The sequence below is a fragment of the Gavialis gangeticus genome, unplaced genomic scaffold (assembly GCF_001723915.1).
Source record: "Gavialis gangeticus isolate Ggan-Ray unplaced genomic scaffold, GavGan_comp1, whole genome shotgun sequence".
In the NCBI taxonomy this organism is placed as follows: domain Eukaryota; kingdom Metazoa; phylum Chordata; order Crocodylia; family Gavialidae; genus Gavialis; species Gavialis gangeticus.
The window spans coordinates 29236488-29253058 of record NW_017728996.1 but is presented as its reverse complement, the minus strand read 5'-3'; the positions used below and the strand labels follow the sequence as shown (position 1 = coordinate 29253058).

The 16571-nt window shown below is 44.7% G+C and overlaps 2 protein-coding genes across 4 annotated transcripts in view; both read left to right on the top strand.

The window, feature by feature from the left end:
* The window catches only part of FAM214A (family with sequence similarity 214 member A), a 119858-nt gene extending 112285 nt beyond the window's left edge, over positions 1–7573 (top strand). For both annotated transcript variants that reach the window (XM_019504238.1, XM_019504237.1), the window contains exon 12: positions 6515–7573. In XM_019504238.1, the coding sequence (XP_019359783.1) occupies positions 6515–6668 (154 nt within the window). In that variant the 3' untranslated portion in view covers positions 6669–7573. The remainder of the gene's footprint in view (positions 1–6514) is intronic.
* Positions 7574–11829: 4256 nt separating this feature from the next.
* The window catches only part of ARPP19 (cAMP regulated phosphoprotein 19), a 10110-nt gene continuing 5368 nt past the window's right edge, over positions 11830–16571 (top strand). The window contains exon 1 of one of the 2 annotated variants that reach the window (XM_019504235.1): positions 11830–12043. In XM_019504235.1, the coding sequence (XP_019359780.1) occupies positions 11999–12043 (45 nt within the window). In that variant the 5' untranslated portion in view covers positions 11830–11998. Of the gene's footprint in view, positions 12044–12578; positions 12704–16571 lie in introns of those variants that run through there. The other variant, XM_019504236.1, reaches the window with a different exon arrangement.

The following is a 16571-nucleotide window of genomic DNA, read 5'->3' as shown; positions in this document are numbered from 1 at the left end:
CCTGGTGAACAGAGCATCCCCGATCCCTTGCTGCGTCCCCCTAACGATTTTGTAGGTGGCCACAAAATCACCTCTCAGCCTTCTCTTGTGGCGGCCAAAGAGGTCCCTCAGTCTCTCCTCATAGGGCTTGTTCTGTAAGCCTACAACCATACGAGTGGCCCTCCTCTGGACCCTCTTGAGTCTATCAACATCCTTCTTGAAGTACGGCACCCAAAACTGGACGCAGTACTCCAACTGCAGTCTGACCAATGCTGCACAGAGGGGAAGTATCACCTCCCTGGTTCTATTTGTCATGCATCTGGCAATGCATGATAAAGTGCAGTTAGCTTTGAAGATTTTGTCACACTGACGACTCATGTTCATCTTGGAGTTCACTATGACTCCAAGATCCCTTTCTGCTTCTGTGCTGCTGAGAGGGTCACTTCCCAGCCAATAGGTGTGCTGGATATTTTTGCACCTTAGGTGCAGCACTCTGCACATGTCCTTGTAGTACTGCATCCTGTTGTGTACTGCCCACTTTTTTCTAACCTGTCCGGGTCTGCCTGCAATCATTCCTACCCTCGGGAGTGTGCACTTCACCCCACAATTTAGTATCATCTGCAAACTTGGACAGAGTACACTTCACACTCACACCCAAGTCACTGATGAAGATATTGAAGAGTACAGGTCCAAGGACCAAACCCTGCAGGACCCCATTACCCACATCCTTCCAGGTCAATACTGGCCCATCTACTACCACTCTCTGGGTGCCACCGCTAAGCCAATTTGCCACCTACCACACTGTATAAACAGCCTATGTCACAGCCTCTTAATTTATTTATGAGAATAGGATGAGATACCATATCGAAGGCCTTGCTAAAGTCCAAGAAAACAACATCCACCTCTACTGCTGCATCTAAGCATTTTGTGACCCTATCATAGTTTCATAGTTTCTAGGGTTGGAAGGGACCTGAGCAGATCATAGAGTCCGACCCCCTGCCATGGCAGGAAAAAGTACTGGGGTCAAACAACCCGAGCAAGGTGTACATCTAGCCTCCTCTTAAAGACCCCCAGGGTAGGAGCCAGCACCACTTCTCTTGGAAGTTGGTTCCAGATCCTAGCCACCCTGGCAGTGAAGTAGCACCTCCTGATGTCTAGCCTAAATCTACCCTCTGCCAGCTTGTGACCGTTATTCCTGGTCACTCCTGGTAGTGCGTGGGGGAACAGGGACTTCCCCAGTGCCTGATGGTCCCCTCTGACTAGTTTGTAACAGGCCACTAGATCCCCCCTCAGCCTTCTCTTGTGGAGGCTGAACAGGTTCAGGTCCCGTAGCCTCTCCTTATAGGGCCTGCCCTGCTGCCCCCTGATCATGAGAGTCATGATGAGGCAAAAGAATAAAAAAACAACAGAGGTTCCCCTTCCTGATAGAACTTTTGTTCAATTATCTTTATTGTTAAATTAATGCTTATGAATGTCTCCACTTAATAACCAAGCAGGCTTTCCCATACAGCTTCTTATGTGTACCTTCTATATAACCTGTTCCAGCCTGGCCTTCCTTTGAATCTGTCATTCCTATGAAAGGAAGCTGACAATCATTCCAGATTGTGTAGCAGTATCTTGAAGTGCAAAAATTGAACAAAACTAGCAAACTTTATTTTCAGGTCTAAATTTTAGTCTAGGGTGAACTGGCTCACTGTGTCATTTGCTCTTTTTCCAAAAATAACTCCCCCTTGGGCCCAGTCCTGAAAAAGTGAGCTGAGCCTAGATGAGAGGGCTACATTTTTATATTACATGCTGAACTAATGCATGGGAACTAGGAGAGGGGAGGAGGAATTAAAATCCTTGCTTTGACAGATGCTAAGCTACTGATTCTAGGGAAGAAGTTTGAGAAATGGTATAAACTACTTCAGACTAGTGGATCATATTGGCTGCCAGTTGATCCTCTGGTTTGAGATGGAAGAGTGTAAATACAACTTAAATAGTAGTTGTCATCTTTACAGTATCTTTGTTTTTAAACCTATATATGTAGTAGTTTTATTGTTCAACTTGTGTAGTGTGTGTACATATATTATGCAGTGATGTCTACGTAAGATGCTGAAAATGAAGTCAGAATACAAAATACCAAACACGGAGGTACTGCAGTCCGCAGAACTGACACACTTAGAAACCACTATAAAGAAGAGGAGGAGGTTGTGATGGATCAGCTGTCAGAAGAATGGGTGGAAAGCATATCCCCAAGAATATTTTGTATAGTGAGATTCAAGGCAGCTCTAGAAAGCAGGGTAGCCTTCTATGGCAGTACCACAATGTGCACAAAAATTGATATTAAGTCATTCAACATCAATGTAAAAAACTGAAAGGAGTGTGCAGAATCCCATCTGATCTGGAGGGAACATCTGGCTCTAGGTGCAGCTCACCATGAAGCAACTTTGATCCAGAGGATGGAAGCAAAGTGAGAAAGAAAAAAGTATAGGCTTGGACTTTAAATCAGACATCATATGGATATGTGAAACTTATAACAAGCTGTGTCACTCTCAAATTGGGCTCTTCAGCCACAAACAGATTCATCAGGCACTTGACTACGCCTCTTATATGTATACCATGATACAGAGGATTGATGATTGCCGCCCCCCCACACGCTATAACATTACTGTGCATATATATAGGCCACTGTAAAGCCTCTGGATCATTGTGTACACATAAGAGATCCAGTCAAATGTGTGTGTATATATGCCTTTGATGTTTATATAGACTAATAACACTGATTTTTGTTATCCTAGTTGATATTGACCTGGAACTTAATATTTTCATTCTTTCCTAGTTATAAAAGTAGACTTGAAAATAAATTAAGTTTGTTTGCTAAAATGTACCTGTTGCTCAAAAAACATGAGTCGTAGAACTACAAACTTCTCTATGGCAGTATCTGTTTGTGAGGCTCTAATTAAGGCTGTACCAGCACTTCCACTATAAAAGCCTCTTTTCAAGAGACTAACTCAGCAAAAAAATCTTTTCCTAAGACTAAAACTTGACACAGCAGTAGATTTTCAAAATCTGCTCTTAACTAGGTTTAGTGGGTTTTTTGTTTGTTCAGGCATTTTTCATCTCCATATTTTTGTGTTCAGAAACTCACAGGTGTACATGCAAACTATTTACATTTGCAGATATGAACGCCAAAAGATGGAGTTTCCACAGACCAGAGTTCTTCCATATGCAAAACTACAGTAGCATTTGCAATTGAGACACTATAGGACCCTTTTAAAATATCTGTCTTTCAACTTTGAAGCCAAGAAGAGTGGTTTTTATTAGAACAATAAAATATATAAGAACTGTTAATCCAGATCAAAGTGAGGATTCTTGCAGGCTAGTATTCTACCTGTGATGATGCCTAGTATTGGCTGATTCACAGAAAGATACAGCTGCTCCTTGTAATGAGCAGTTACGGAGTAAGCTGCCCACAGCTCTTCATCTTTTAATTCTCTGTTAAAACCCTCCTCTCTAAAGCTTAGGGACATCATTCTAGCTTTTGGTTACAGTCCTGCCCATTACTACATAGAACTTAATTAGTTTATGGCTAGTGTTACTTAATAGCTAAACCTATCATTTGTTTCTTGAGCTGCATATTAATCAGGATGAGTTTGAGAGTGCCCTCTCCTCTTGTATGCCTTAGAACTAGTAGTAATTGTTTAAGATATTGAGAAATGTTTTCTTTAATCTTGTCCTGATATGGCACATTTATAGATGAGAGGTGAAGTTACCCATTATTACTGCTTTATTAGACCTAGCTGCCTCTTTGATCTTCAGCATTGCACACTCGGTCTTTTTCTTGATCTGGATGCTTGTTGTTTTGTTCTATTAGGATATTTTGTGTTGTGAGTTACACCTATACAAATCATCCTATGTGGTCCTTTCAACCTGTAAGATAAAATGTTTTATTCTTGATACTCAGCTGTGGGGGTATGGCAACATATCCAGAGTCTTCTCTGTTCTTTCTGTATTCTAAAGTTTACAAGTAATATAGAATCTCATTGACTTTTTGGGGGGAGGAGGGGCACAAAACCCTGCAGGGTTTGGTTAAATGTTGCCTCTGAAAGTTCCTATTAGTTTACCACTTAAAAGTAATCCCCCCCCCCCCCCAAAAAAAAAAAAGTTAGGAATAAGGTAAAAGCAGGAACTCTGGGGAGGCGCAGGTAGGAGGGAAGTGAGAATCCTGTTGGAATGGCGTTTTCAGACAAGCAAAATTATGACCTAATTTCTTTCTGTAGACATCCTCTAGATTTTTACTCCCAGAAAGCACTAAGTTGAGTGAGTGAGCAAATAGATCACAATCATGGTGTTTTTGTTTCTTCATCTGTAAAAGGGTAGAATACACAGCTACCTTACAGGAATACTTTTACATCTGATGCATCTGAGTTTTAATCCATTAAATAGTCACCTCACCATTGCCTCAATCTCTGAAGAAAAGATCCTTCATTTCCTGTTAAACAGCAATGTAATACTGAAAAACTAAAGCCAGGTATTAACATGGTGCATACTAGAACATGGAAGCAACTTCAGTGTAGTCTACAGTATGTTTTTATTCCTCCTTCCCTTTTATTTTTCTAGGTTATTATCTTTCTTTGTGACTTTTTTTTTTTCTCATGATTATATTGGAAGTTCTTTGAGGCAGAGACTTTCTCTCTACCCACCATATAAAGTACCATGCATGCTGCTCATGACACTAAAAATTTTAATAAAGACATGGGCGATTGGTACCTCCTGAGACAGGGCGGGGCTGTTGCCCTCCCAGCAGACAGTCAGCAACTAGGGGAAATCCACCCACGGCCAATCCTGCCAACCCGCAAATGGCAGCAGTGTGCTGCTGGCACTTCCAGGTAAACATGATCAGCTGCAGGGGGACTGCTTCTGGCACCCCCACCCCCAGCCAGCACTCTTGGGGGGGCTGGGGGGGAGCACCAGCACTTTTGCCTGTCCTCCCATTCCGGGGAATGCTAGCTGTTGAAGTGCACCAGCACTCTCAGGGGATGCAAGTGCACCCCCTATGTGTTGCCACTGAATAATGATGTATTTAAGCTCTGGCATCCTGGTGAAGAGTCTCAGCTGAGGAAAGCTAAATTTACCTCTGAGAGCAGTCAAAAGGATGAATATATGCTGTTTCTATATGGATAGCTACATGCTACTCTGCTTCACTGCCCCTTCTGCAGTTGTGAGACAGTGAGTTTCTAGTCTGCATCCTGTCTCTTCCTCTCAGCCCCTCCTGCACGCACATTGTTATGCTGTGATGAATCTGCTACTTTACATGTGTTCACCCTTTTGGCTGTCTACAATACCACTCTGTGTGAAAGCATATCTGCAGTTACTGGTTTTATTCCTCATTCATTTTATATGAATGTAGAATTGCAGTTGCACTGTAGCCACCAAGTGAAGTGTTACTAAAAATCACAAGGTCAAAAAAACCCCCATTGTAACTAGGTTAATAGAAAAGGTTTTGCATGTTCTAGTAGCAGGAAGTTCAGTTATGGCTCCCATAGTAACTGTAACAGTTTGCTACTATTTTGGTGTGCATAAGGTGTTTAAGTTCAGTTGATCAGAAATATAATTTGCCATTTCTGGATGAGGAAAATTGTCCAACTTCTGCACACTCCCAGCCACACACCTTGCAGACTGTATGCCTCGCTGCGCTGTGCTCCCACCCCGCATCCCATGCCTGCACACTGCACCATGTGTTACCCTGTCCTACCCTGCAGCAGGTGCCCCTTCTTCCCCACTGCAGTGCCTGTCCCCACTACTCCACATATCACTCCTCTTGTACTGCGCTGGACATTGCTGTGCTATACTGAGCTCCTGGGTCTTGGATTTGTCTCATGGCTGCACAGTGTAAATTCATTAATGCAGATGGTTCTAAATGGATGAAGCTGAGGAATGAACTTGGCTGTGTCTAGAAGCTAAAACTTGCATCCACTTTTTATCTTCAGTAGTGAATATAAGCAAGAAGATTGGGGAATGAACTAAAATACTGCTATTTACATGTTTGGTTCTAACTGTTCCTGGACTTGGAAGCTGCTGCTTAGGTATGTTCCCACCACACAGTCTTCTGTCAAGCAGTAGTCCACTTCAAATATGCAGTACTTGGTTCCATGGCATGTGGAGCATGAATACCTTCTGTGCAGACCTTTAACATCCCACATTAATTCCTTTTTTCTCTACATAGCTGTGCAGTAGTTGTCAGGCTGCACTACAGGCTTTTGTCCCCTGTGCTCTCCTAAGGATTTCACTGAATGGAAACAAAAGATCAAGAATATTGAATCTAATTATTGGAAAGTTTCATTTTGTAACTCTAACTAGTTACTGCCTATTATTTATATATTTTATATATAGTGCGCACACGTGTATGTAAACACATTCAGACACTTCATGGCCTTAATTCCTTTAATTTACACACTTGAGAAATGGTAGAGAAAGATTAATCTGTTTGGATGGTTAGCAGTTAGTCAATGTTAAAAGAAAATATTTACACTGTATAAATATTGCTTTTTAGGTTCCAGAGTTCTAAATCTGGAAAGATCTACCTCCACAGAGATGTACGGCTCCTGTTCTCTCGGAAGTCCATGGAAGTTGATAGTGGCGCTGCATATGAACTCAAATCGTACACTGAATCTCCAATAAACCCTCAATTCTCACCAAGATGTTAGCAAATAATGAAAATGGAAGTATTCATTTTACTATTGGATTGCTGTCTAAGAACAAAGATTGGCATAGAATGCAGTATAAAATTCAATACATAAAGAAATTAAAATAGTGCTCAAGTGAGAGACGAGGCTCATCTATGATCCTGGACCAGTTTTGTAAAAGATTTCTTGAGTGAGCTTTGTGTATTACAAGTAGACTGGAAGCATACTTATGTCTAATCTTTTTGTACTGTTTAAAACCACTTCATTGGATGTGTTGCAATAGCAAAATCCCAAGTTAGTTTAGTGTTTACACCTTTTATTTTATTTTTCAGTTATTTAATATTTAATGTTTCATTTAATACTCAAGTGATGTTCGTCTTTAGTGTTCTAATGTAGCATAAATCCTATGTAAAATCATACTATGTATTTTTGGCATTAATAATATTGAAATCTGAAATATATACAGAAGTCTTTAAGTCTGGGTGATGTGTTTTTAAGTGATATTCATTTAAGTTATTGAAAATGAGGATTTGAACTCCCATAACATTATCATCGTAGGCAAGCATGTGGATTTCCTCTTGTTTTTAATGCTTTAGTTCTTGATGATACCTCATTCTCATTGCTTTCCACACAGATTCTATTAACATCTCTTTACAATCATAAAGCAGAATGTGTTTTAGCTACTCACTAGTTCAACTCATTGACCCACATTGACCCAATTCATATTTTGCTCCCTCTGTTTCTTTTTTTCACTTAAGGGCCACAATCCCAAGAGCTTTTTTTTGTTCTAGTTAGTAGTATAAACATTTCACATAAAATTCCTCTCCCATACCTAATTTTCTCAAATTGTGTTTAAAAGGAAAAAAAAAAAAGATGTATTGTGCAAACAAATTAGTATTTATATCCTAAATATATGCGGAAACTATGAAACTTGTAGTTTGGTTTTATTTTCAGATGAAGAATACATTTATGTGGGTTTAGGTATATTTGATAGATCTCTTCTTCCCCTCTCTTCCCCCTGCCCAACTTAAGCTAGTAGGGGCATTTATATGCATACATGTAGGGGATGCTTTAATTAGAGCGGCTTCAAGAGCCACTCTAATTAAAGCACCCAGAGTGTCTCGTGTATCAGCATTCCTGTGGTTAAAAATGGCGGTAGGGGTGCTTTACCTAATGCTGGTTGAAGGAGCTTTAGTTAAAGTACCCCCTCTGCCATTTTTAAGTGCGGGTACACTGATACATGAGACACTGGAGTCTGCTGGAGCATGGTAATTACCATGCTCCAACAGACTCAATTTAATTGAGTCTGCTCATGTATAGGGGCCGTAGGTGGTTATATAAGGTTGGACTGTATTAATAAATACTGGAAAATTAGTAAATACTGGGAAACCAAGCAAATGATTTTTTTTTCTCTTCTACTTACTTTTCTAAAACAAAGCACTTCCCCAGATCATGACAGACAGAGTATACATGACAGCCTATTTTCATAAAAACAGTATTTCAAAATAAAGCTAAGTGTTTCATTATTGGTTCTCAACCTTTTTAGGTCTAAAGCACTCCTTGGAAAAAGGCCAGCTCTTAGTTTTCACTTGTTTTTTGACTAGAAAAGTACCAAAGTAATTGGTCAGAATGTGTTTTGATGCTATGGATTCTTATTTGAAATCTCTGGATTTATCTTGTGAATTATGTTTGGACACCAAACGGTTCTAACATTACAAGGGTGCCATGCATAGTTGAGCTAGTGAGAAGCTACCCTTTTCACTTTTCTTGACTTAAATTGAAGCATATATTTAATATTAATGCTTAATCTTTTCAGTATCTTGCAAAAGTTTTTGGATGCTCCCTACTTGATATCCAAAGCCTTGTAGTTATTTTTACAAAGTTATTGGCATAAAAAGGACATTTACCTATTTGCCAGGAACTTCAAAGGCTTTGGAGAAAGGAAATCCTGGCATAGGGGGCAGAAGAGGGGGCTACCAAGGCACAGTGCTCCCCCCACCCCACCTCACCCCCGCAAACACAGGGCAGTAGATAGAGCTGCAGGGCAGCCTAGCTGCAGGCTGCTGCAGCAGAAGGGGAGGGGCATGCACACTGAGATACGCTGTGCAGCCAGGATCACAGCCCTGGTGTGTGGCTGCCCAGCACAGCAGATAAGTTTCAATCTACTTTCTTTATGACTGGGCTTTGGGGAGGGGCAGATTGAGACCCCCACAGTGCAGGAGCTAGTGAGGCAGGGGCAGGGTGAATCATTCACCCCTGCCCTGCCCCACTTCCTCTTGCACTGTGGGGATTGTCACATGACCTGGCCCAGCTGGGGCCACATTTGCTGTGAATGGGGCCCCAGTCAGGCAGGGTCATGGGACAGTGGGAACCTGGTAGTCAATCCAGGGGTCTGGGGGTGGGTGCTTCTGCTGCTGTGCGCATCATGAGGGACCCAAGGAGGTGGTGGGCATGGGCAGAGGCAGGGAGCAGAACACAGCCCGCCCCTTCCCTGCGCACAGATCGGGGGCTTGACCTTGGCTTGACCATGCTGTGCACAGTGGTGGGAGCCTCATCTCCCCGCAAGCCCCTGGTTGAGCCACCAGGTTCCAAATGTCCCACAGTCTTGCCCAGCTGGGGTCCCATTCACAGTGAATGGGGCCCCAGCTGGGCCGGATTGTGGGACAATCCCCACAGCGCAGGAGGGAGTGGGGCAGGGCAGGGGTGAATGATTCCCCCTTCCCCTCTTTGTCCTGCACTGTGGGCATCTCAATCCCCAGTCCCACTCCCTCCTTCACTGCTGTGCGGGATGGGGGGAGATTGAGGCCCCTGCGGTGAGGGAGGGAGTGGGGCATAGGCAGGAACAGGGGCTGGGCTGAGTGGGGCCCCAGCCAGGCTGGGTGGTGGGACAAGAAGAGGCCTGGGGGACACATGCCCTCCCATCTGTGGGGGGCAGAGGCGGTTGCCGTTGCATTCTGTGCTTTGCTCCCTGCTACAGCTGCCCTGGGAGTGGCCGATGCCATGTGCCTGTCACTGCTAGGCCACGCTGTGCACCCTGCCCACCCACCGGTGGGATGCATACAGCATTGCACGGTGATTTGGCCAACGGGGCTCAAAGCCCAGCATGCAGCTGCATCCACCTCTGCCCCGTGCTCAGACTGAGGGGGCATATGCCCCTGGGGCCTCCACTTGTCCCACCACCCAGCCTGGCCAGGGCCCCACTCATCCTAGCCCCTGCTCCTGCCTGTGCCCCGCTCCCTCACTCACCGCTGGGGCCTCGATCTTCCTGCCACACCCAGGCCCTTTCCTCTCCCCCCACTGCTTCCTCCACAGACTTACCTGTATAAGGGAGGCCTGTGAATTATGTGTGCACACTCAGCCCCCACAAATATTTTTTTCTCCCTCTGCCTATGAATCCTGGTTAAACATGCAGGTCTCTGCTCCTTCTATTAAGATGAGAACTCCATAGATCTTGCCCTCTAGAAATCTACAGTAAACCTAAGGGAGACTAGATTTCCTGGTTATTTCTTTTTGGGTGTTTTGTCTGACTTAATTGCAGAGATGTGCAGGACTGATTATAGGGTAAATATTGTGTGTAAGAACAGCAGAATAAATGTGTGAAGGGCTTAAAGAAATTCCGCTTATAACCTAAGCGTGACCGATTCAGGCTGGACATAAGGAAGAACTTCTTTACTGTCTGAGCCCACCAGGTTTGGAATAGACTGCCACCGTAGCCAGTTCAAGCACCCACTTTGAACGCCTTCAAGACACATTTGGATGCTTATCTTGCTGGGATCCTATGATCTCTGCTGACTTCCTGCCCCTGGGGTCAGGGGCTGGACTCGATGATCCTCCGGGGTCCCTTCCAGCCCGAATGTCTATGAAATCTATGAAACTTAGTCTGAAACATTATGAAGAGCTGTATGAGGCACATCCAGAAGAAAGCAAAAACTTGCAAGCCTGGAGTTCAGATTCCCAGCCTAAAAAAATACTGCCAAACAACAAAAACCTTGGGGGGTTTCTCTAATACTCTATAAAGTGTTGCTGACTATAATTCCAACAGGAGAGAGAAAAACATAATGTACTCTCTAGGGTATTGCCAACTCATGAATTTAATGCAAATAACATGTTTTTGGTCCCTAGCTCAGGCTACCTTGTGATGGTGTGAAGAGCTTTCATGTAGTTAGTTATAAGATGAGAACAGCGTGCTCTCAACCAGAATCCTCTAATCTTGGGGAAGGTGCAGGGTGCTGAAAATCTTGAGAGCAGGAGTTTAAGTTCCAGCTCTTCTATTTTGCCATTAACATCCCTATGTGCAGTTACCCCCAAAGACAGCAGCCACATTTGAAGGTAAAAGAACCCGAGGTCCTTTCAGACAGAGCTGGCAATAGAAGCCAGGTCTCCTTGCGTTCACTGCAAGATTTTTAGAGGAACTTGCCAAGCCCTATGTGTCTAATTCATACTAACAGTATGCTTGCCACACCCTGCATCTAGATCAGATACTAAGGTTTATGACTACTGTTGCTTTTGTATTCAGTCTGCTTTTTGAGCCCAAGTGGTAGAGGCTCAGGCTTAGGCTACCACCCGCCGTGTCAGTGGTGGTCAATCTCAGGGGTGCACGTGCGCCCGCATGCACCCCACCAACGTACCCGAGGGCAGAGACGTGTTTTCCCAGGGGCGGGCAGGGACAGCCCTGCACAAAGCTAGGATGACGTTGTTCTGGATGCGTCAAGTATCCAGGTTGTAGCCCTACCGGTCTAGAGGAGAAAGCAATCAGGGCTCGCAGAAGAGATGGTATCTTTTCTTAGACCAGCAAGATTATTGCAAAAAGAATTTTTTTGCGAAAATCTTGTTGGTCTAATAAAAGACGTCATCTCTACTACGAGCCCTGATTACTCAGGTTTGGAGGAATAAGGACCCCGAGGCGGCCAGCTGCAGGGCTCTAACCCCGGGCACACTCTGCGCCGGAGACGCCACAGGAACGGTCCAGTTCCAGGCTAAGTCCCACGCTCAGCCAGTAGCACCGCCCCTTCCGGCCGTGCCCTAGAGCACCGCCCCCGCGCCTCTTCCAGACGACAGACAGCCGCAGCGAGGCTTCCTACGATTCCCATCATGCACCAGGAGACGGGAGTGGATGTGACTTCTTGAAGCGGAGCTTGCGAGAGCCGGAAGTGCCTTCCAGTTCATTCACTCCGGAGGCGGGTGGCGCGCTGGACAGCGCGGCGCGGAGGAAGTGTGGTCCCACCGGCTCTCCGTCGGACGTGCGGCGGCCATCTTGTGCAGGAGGTGGTCGGCGCGCGGCAGCAGCGGCGGAGACGGCAGCGCTTCCTCCAGCCCTTCGTGCGCCTACAGCAGCCGCTGGCGGGGGCGCCATGTCCGCCGAGAGCCCCGAGCCCGCGTCCGCCGAGGAGCAGAAGGTGGGCGCCACGGGTGGGCCCGGGGCCCGGCGGCTCCGTGCTTCGCTTCTAGCAGCCGCCGGCTCCTTTCCGCCGTGGCCCCTGGCCGACGAGCCGCCGCCCCTCCCCTCCCCTCCCGGCGCCTCCCTTCGCGGGCGGGACGGGTCTGTGGCTGCCGTGAACATGGCGCCCCCTCGGTGCTGGCTCACGGGGCCTGTGGGCACCGCTCGGGCTCTGCTCCCGGACAGCGCCCCCAGCCCCGCCGTAGCTCGAGGCGCCTGCGCGCTCCTGCCCACCTTCCCCCGCGCCCCGTGCTCGGGGCTGCAGCCCATACATTAGAGCTGGGGGGGGAGGGCATCGCAGCTTCGTGATTAGGAGCACCTCGTCCTCTTCACCCGGGCATCGAGTTGGCTCTTTCCCGTGTGTGTGTGCGCGTGTGCGTGTGCGCGTGCTCCTTCTGGAGTTGCTTTTCTTTGGTCTGGTCCTTGCCCTGCAGTCTGCTCGGGAAACGTTTCCCTACCGAGCAGTCACAAAGGTTTCCTGAACTGTCAGAAGTGCTCAGAAATGCTGATGTTGCTTGAACTTTCCCCTCTCCTGTCAAAGCTTTGGGGATAGATTTGACTTACAGTTTGAAGTCTTTCATCCAGTCTTCTTGTTTGCTGACCTAATCTGGCTGGGCAGGTAGGAAAAGCAGATGGATTGCACTATGTTAACCAGCGCAAGCCCTCCCTTCCCCTTTCCCCTTCTCCTGTATTTCACCATTTTATATTGCTGTCTTTCTGTAATTAAGGAAAGGGTTAACTTTTGAAAACACTTATTGGAAAAAATATCCAAAATGTATTAAAGAGGTAACCATAATGTGTTCAAAGAGTTATTTTGCCTGTCTTTCAATGAAAATGTGTCAGGACAACAACATTCGTAGGAAATCATGCAAAAACACTTTTTAATTTCTTCCATATGGTTCTGAGTCAAGTCAAGTGACTTAATCTGGAGACTGTTTCTAATGGGATCCTTCAAATTTCAGGACGTGGGCATCATCCGTGTCTAAACGTTGTTTGGAAGTCCAACACTGGTGCTATTTGGCTGCAAGAGTTATTGTATTAGAAACAGGTAGCATAGAGCATTAAGTTAAATCAAAGTGAAATGCCAGTCAGATCTAACACTTTTGATGATTGGTGAGCGCATCTACACACAACGCTACATGGCTGTAGTGATGAGCTATATCACCGTAGCTTGTTGCTACGGTAACATAGCTTCAGCAGGTAAGAACTGTGACGCTGACACTACTGAGCAGTGGCATCAGAAACTACCTGTGTGGTGCCAGGAGTTCACAGTAATGGCGGTTGTTGCACAATCATTTAGTACTTGCTTAAGTACTGATATGGTTAAGCAAGCACTAAGTGACTGTATAGTCTGGCCCACTGTGTATCAGGTCAGGGCACTACGCTGTTGGAGTTCTGTAAATGCCTTTGACAGAAGTTTTTTAACATTTAAGAAACAAGACATTTTAATCCCAGATTTTGTTAACTGGTGGTTCAGATTAAATGTTCCTTCAGGTATTGTGTTGCAGGTTGGGGATACCTGTCTCATGAATGTTTCCCAGTTGTTAACTAATAGTAATGAATAACAACTTTTTCAGGGCTGTTTGCTTTAAAATCTCTTGGTCCTTAATGTGGACCTCCCCCCCACAGACATGTCTACAGCGCCACATACTGCACATTCAGCTGTTCTCTAAACTGCAAGGGAGCAGCATGGCGGTGTTTTTGACCCCTGGATATCCAGGAGTCAAAAAACCCCACACAAAATAAAGTGGAGTGGTACACACAGGGCAGTATACGCTGCTTAAAACGGGAGCATGGTTGGCCAGAGCCACGTTCCAGCTGCCAGCCAGGCTCCGAGCAGCAGGATTGCCACTGCCGCAGCTCCAGGAGGACCCCAGGTAAGGGTGGCCTCAGCCTCCCCTACCCCACCTAGGACAACCTGTATACTAGAGGGTGTGTGGCATAGGCGTTCCCCCTAGGGACAGCTAGCAGCAAGGTGTGCTGCTGCTGGTTATCCCCAGGGAACCAAACATCTACACTCATGTGAATGTGGCCTATATGGTTAAGAAAAACCTCTTGAGAAGTGGCAGCTGACTCCTCTGCTGAATATATCTACCTTTGCCACAATAGTTTGTGTTGTTCGATTAACTTTCATTTCTTTATTTTCTGTAATGGTTTGTTTTGGTGTTTCTCATATGCGGAACACCATGCTCAGATGATGGTTTAAGCCAGCTGTGTCTGTAACCTAGTTGTGTTCCCCTCCTCATCCCTCTGAAGTTAGTCCCTTGCTCAGGTGATTTGTATTTTCCTACTGGCTTTGTCATCTTTTTGGATTCACAATCCTAAACATCTACTAATAAAATTCAATCATCTAGCTCAGTGGTTCTCAGCCTTTTTGTACCAGGACCCATTTGTAAACTTCAGTGTCCAGTCCTGACCCAGTGCCCCTCATTCCTAACCTGCTGTCCCCACTCTCAGGCCCCAGTCACCTGATGTGTATGTGTGTGGGGCATGGAGGGAATTCTGCCAGCATGCAAGGGAGATGCTATTGTTTTCCATTGTTTTTTCCTTTAAAAAAATAAATAAATAAATGTGTTCATCCTCTTTTAAAGCTTGTTTGCCACTCTTTCATACATTCCTGTCACCCACTTTTGGGAGGCTATCCACAGGTTCAGAAGCCTGATCTAGCTAATATTTTTTGTATGTCAGCCATCTTGGCTGCCTTTCAGCGTTGGGTTGCAGTAAGTCTATTTTATTGACTTTGGAAAATTTTTTGAAGAACCTAGCTTTGACAACACATTAAGTTTCTTGGTCTTGAGACCAGTTTTATTTAATATTTTCATTAAGGACCTTGGAACATGTAAGTGTGCTGATGAAGTCTAACAGTATCTCCAATTAAGTCAACTACATAGGGAAAGATTTGCATAGTAAGAAAGAAACGGATTATCTTCATAGATTTCGTAGATGTCTAAAGTCCGAAGGCACCTATTAAATCATTGAGTAGAAATGGGTTGAAACCAACACTATAAAACACAGGGTTGTGCACTTGGGTACTAATAACAAATTTGGTAAATGAGCAGCTCTTCAGTTGGACCTGGCAGTACAGTCAATCCAAAGAGCACTGGGCTGGCAGTGTGATCCTAGAATGAATCGGGCATGGGGTTTCTAGTAAAGATAGGGAAATGTCAGTGCTTCATACAAGGCCCAGGTGTGTCCTTATAATGTACAGTTCTGGTCAACCATGATGGATACATAGAAATCGGAATAGGTGTAGAGGAAATCACTGAAATGAGCCTAAAAGCTTGTTTAGCCAAGCCAAAAATAAAAGGTTGAGTCACAAAAGAGAAACATCAGAGGAAAAATAATTATTTAAACTAAAGGGTACAGTTGACATGCCATAGGTGTAAACTAGTTGGGAATAAATTTAGCTTGGATATTTAGGAAGAGGTTCCTAACCATTAGAACCATCATGTTTGGAAACAGCTTTCTAATGGGAGTAGGAAGGTAAGAGGCGGGGGCGGACAGATGGATGGACGGACGGACTGCTAAATACCATAATTGCTTTAAGGTGGAGTGTGATAAATTTGTGAAAGGGATTATATAACATGGTGGCTGTGGCAGGACTAGACTGCTATGCATGTAATGCTGATTCCTGTCAGAAAACCTTTGGGTGACTTCCGTTTTCAAAGGGAACTGGTTTTACTGAGCTTTACTCCACTTAAGACTGTAAGAGCTATAGCAACCAACATATACGGTCTCCCCTAAGTATTTGTGATCCTTAAGTGTGCAAAATTTGTTTGATCTTGGCTACAGTGAAAAGTAACGTTTAAGAGTCTCAAGCTGGAGAGAATTTCTATCTTGATGAAAAGAGTATTCTGATTTACAAATAACCTGATTTAGTGAACATAAAGAAATTGTGTATGTACACTAATGTATCTCTGTCTTTAGTGGTATATATATAGTGAATGCCAAATTTGGAGGAGGAAGATAAAGGAATGAGGCCATAGTCTCAAAATGTTGAATCATTTGGTCTTTTCTATCACAACCGTGTTACTCAGTCTTATTTTATCAGCCTTTGAAAATCTATTGGGATGTGCCTCCAACTAATTATAGGTAATATTTCATATTCCGTAAAAGGCCAGCATCGATAAATGTTCTGTTGTTGCCCTGTAAATGAGGGCAGGCAAGGTTGAAGAGCTGAGCTGTCCTGATATTTTTATCCACTGTGGGATGATGCTAATCTGTCATAGCAATATGCAGTAATGGAAGATGAGTCTGCTTTACGTAGACATGCTTCTACATATCTCTTGGGCAGTTTTATGCATGGAAGTTGGAAAAGGTCTAGTGGCACTTCTGTGGACTCAAGAGTATGGATGCTGCTAGTGGAGGGCTAACATAAACTGAGAAATAGTCTGCTTCATGAAATATACAAACCAATAGGAAAGTAGTCTAACTTGAGCCCTGCTAAGACAGCAGAATACTTTCTTCCTCCTCCTCCCCTCTTTCCC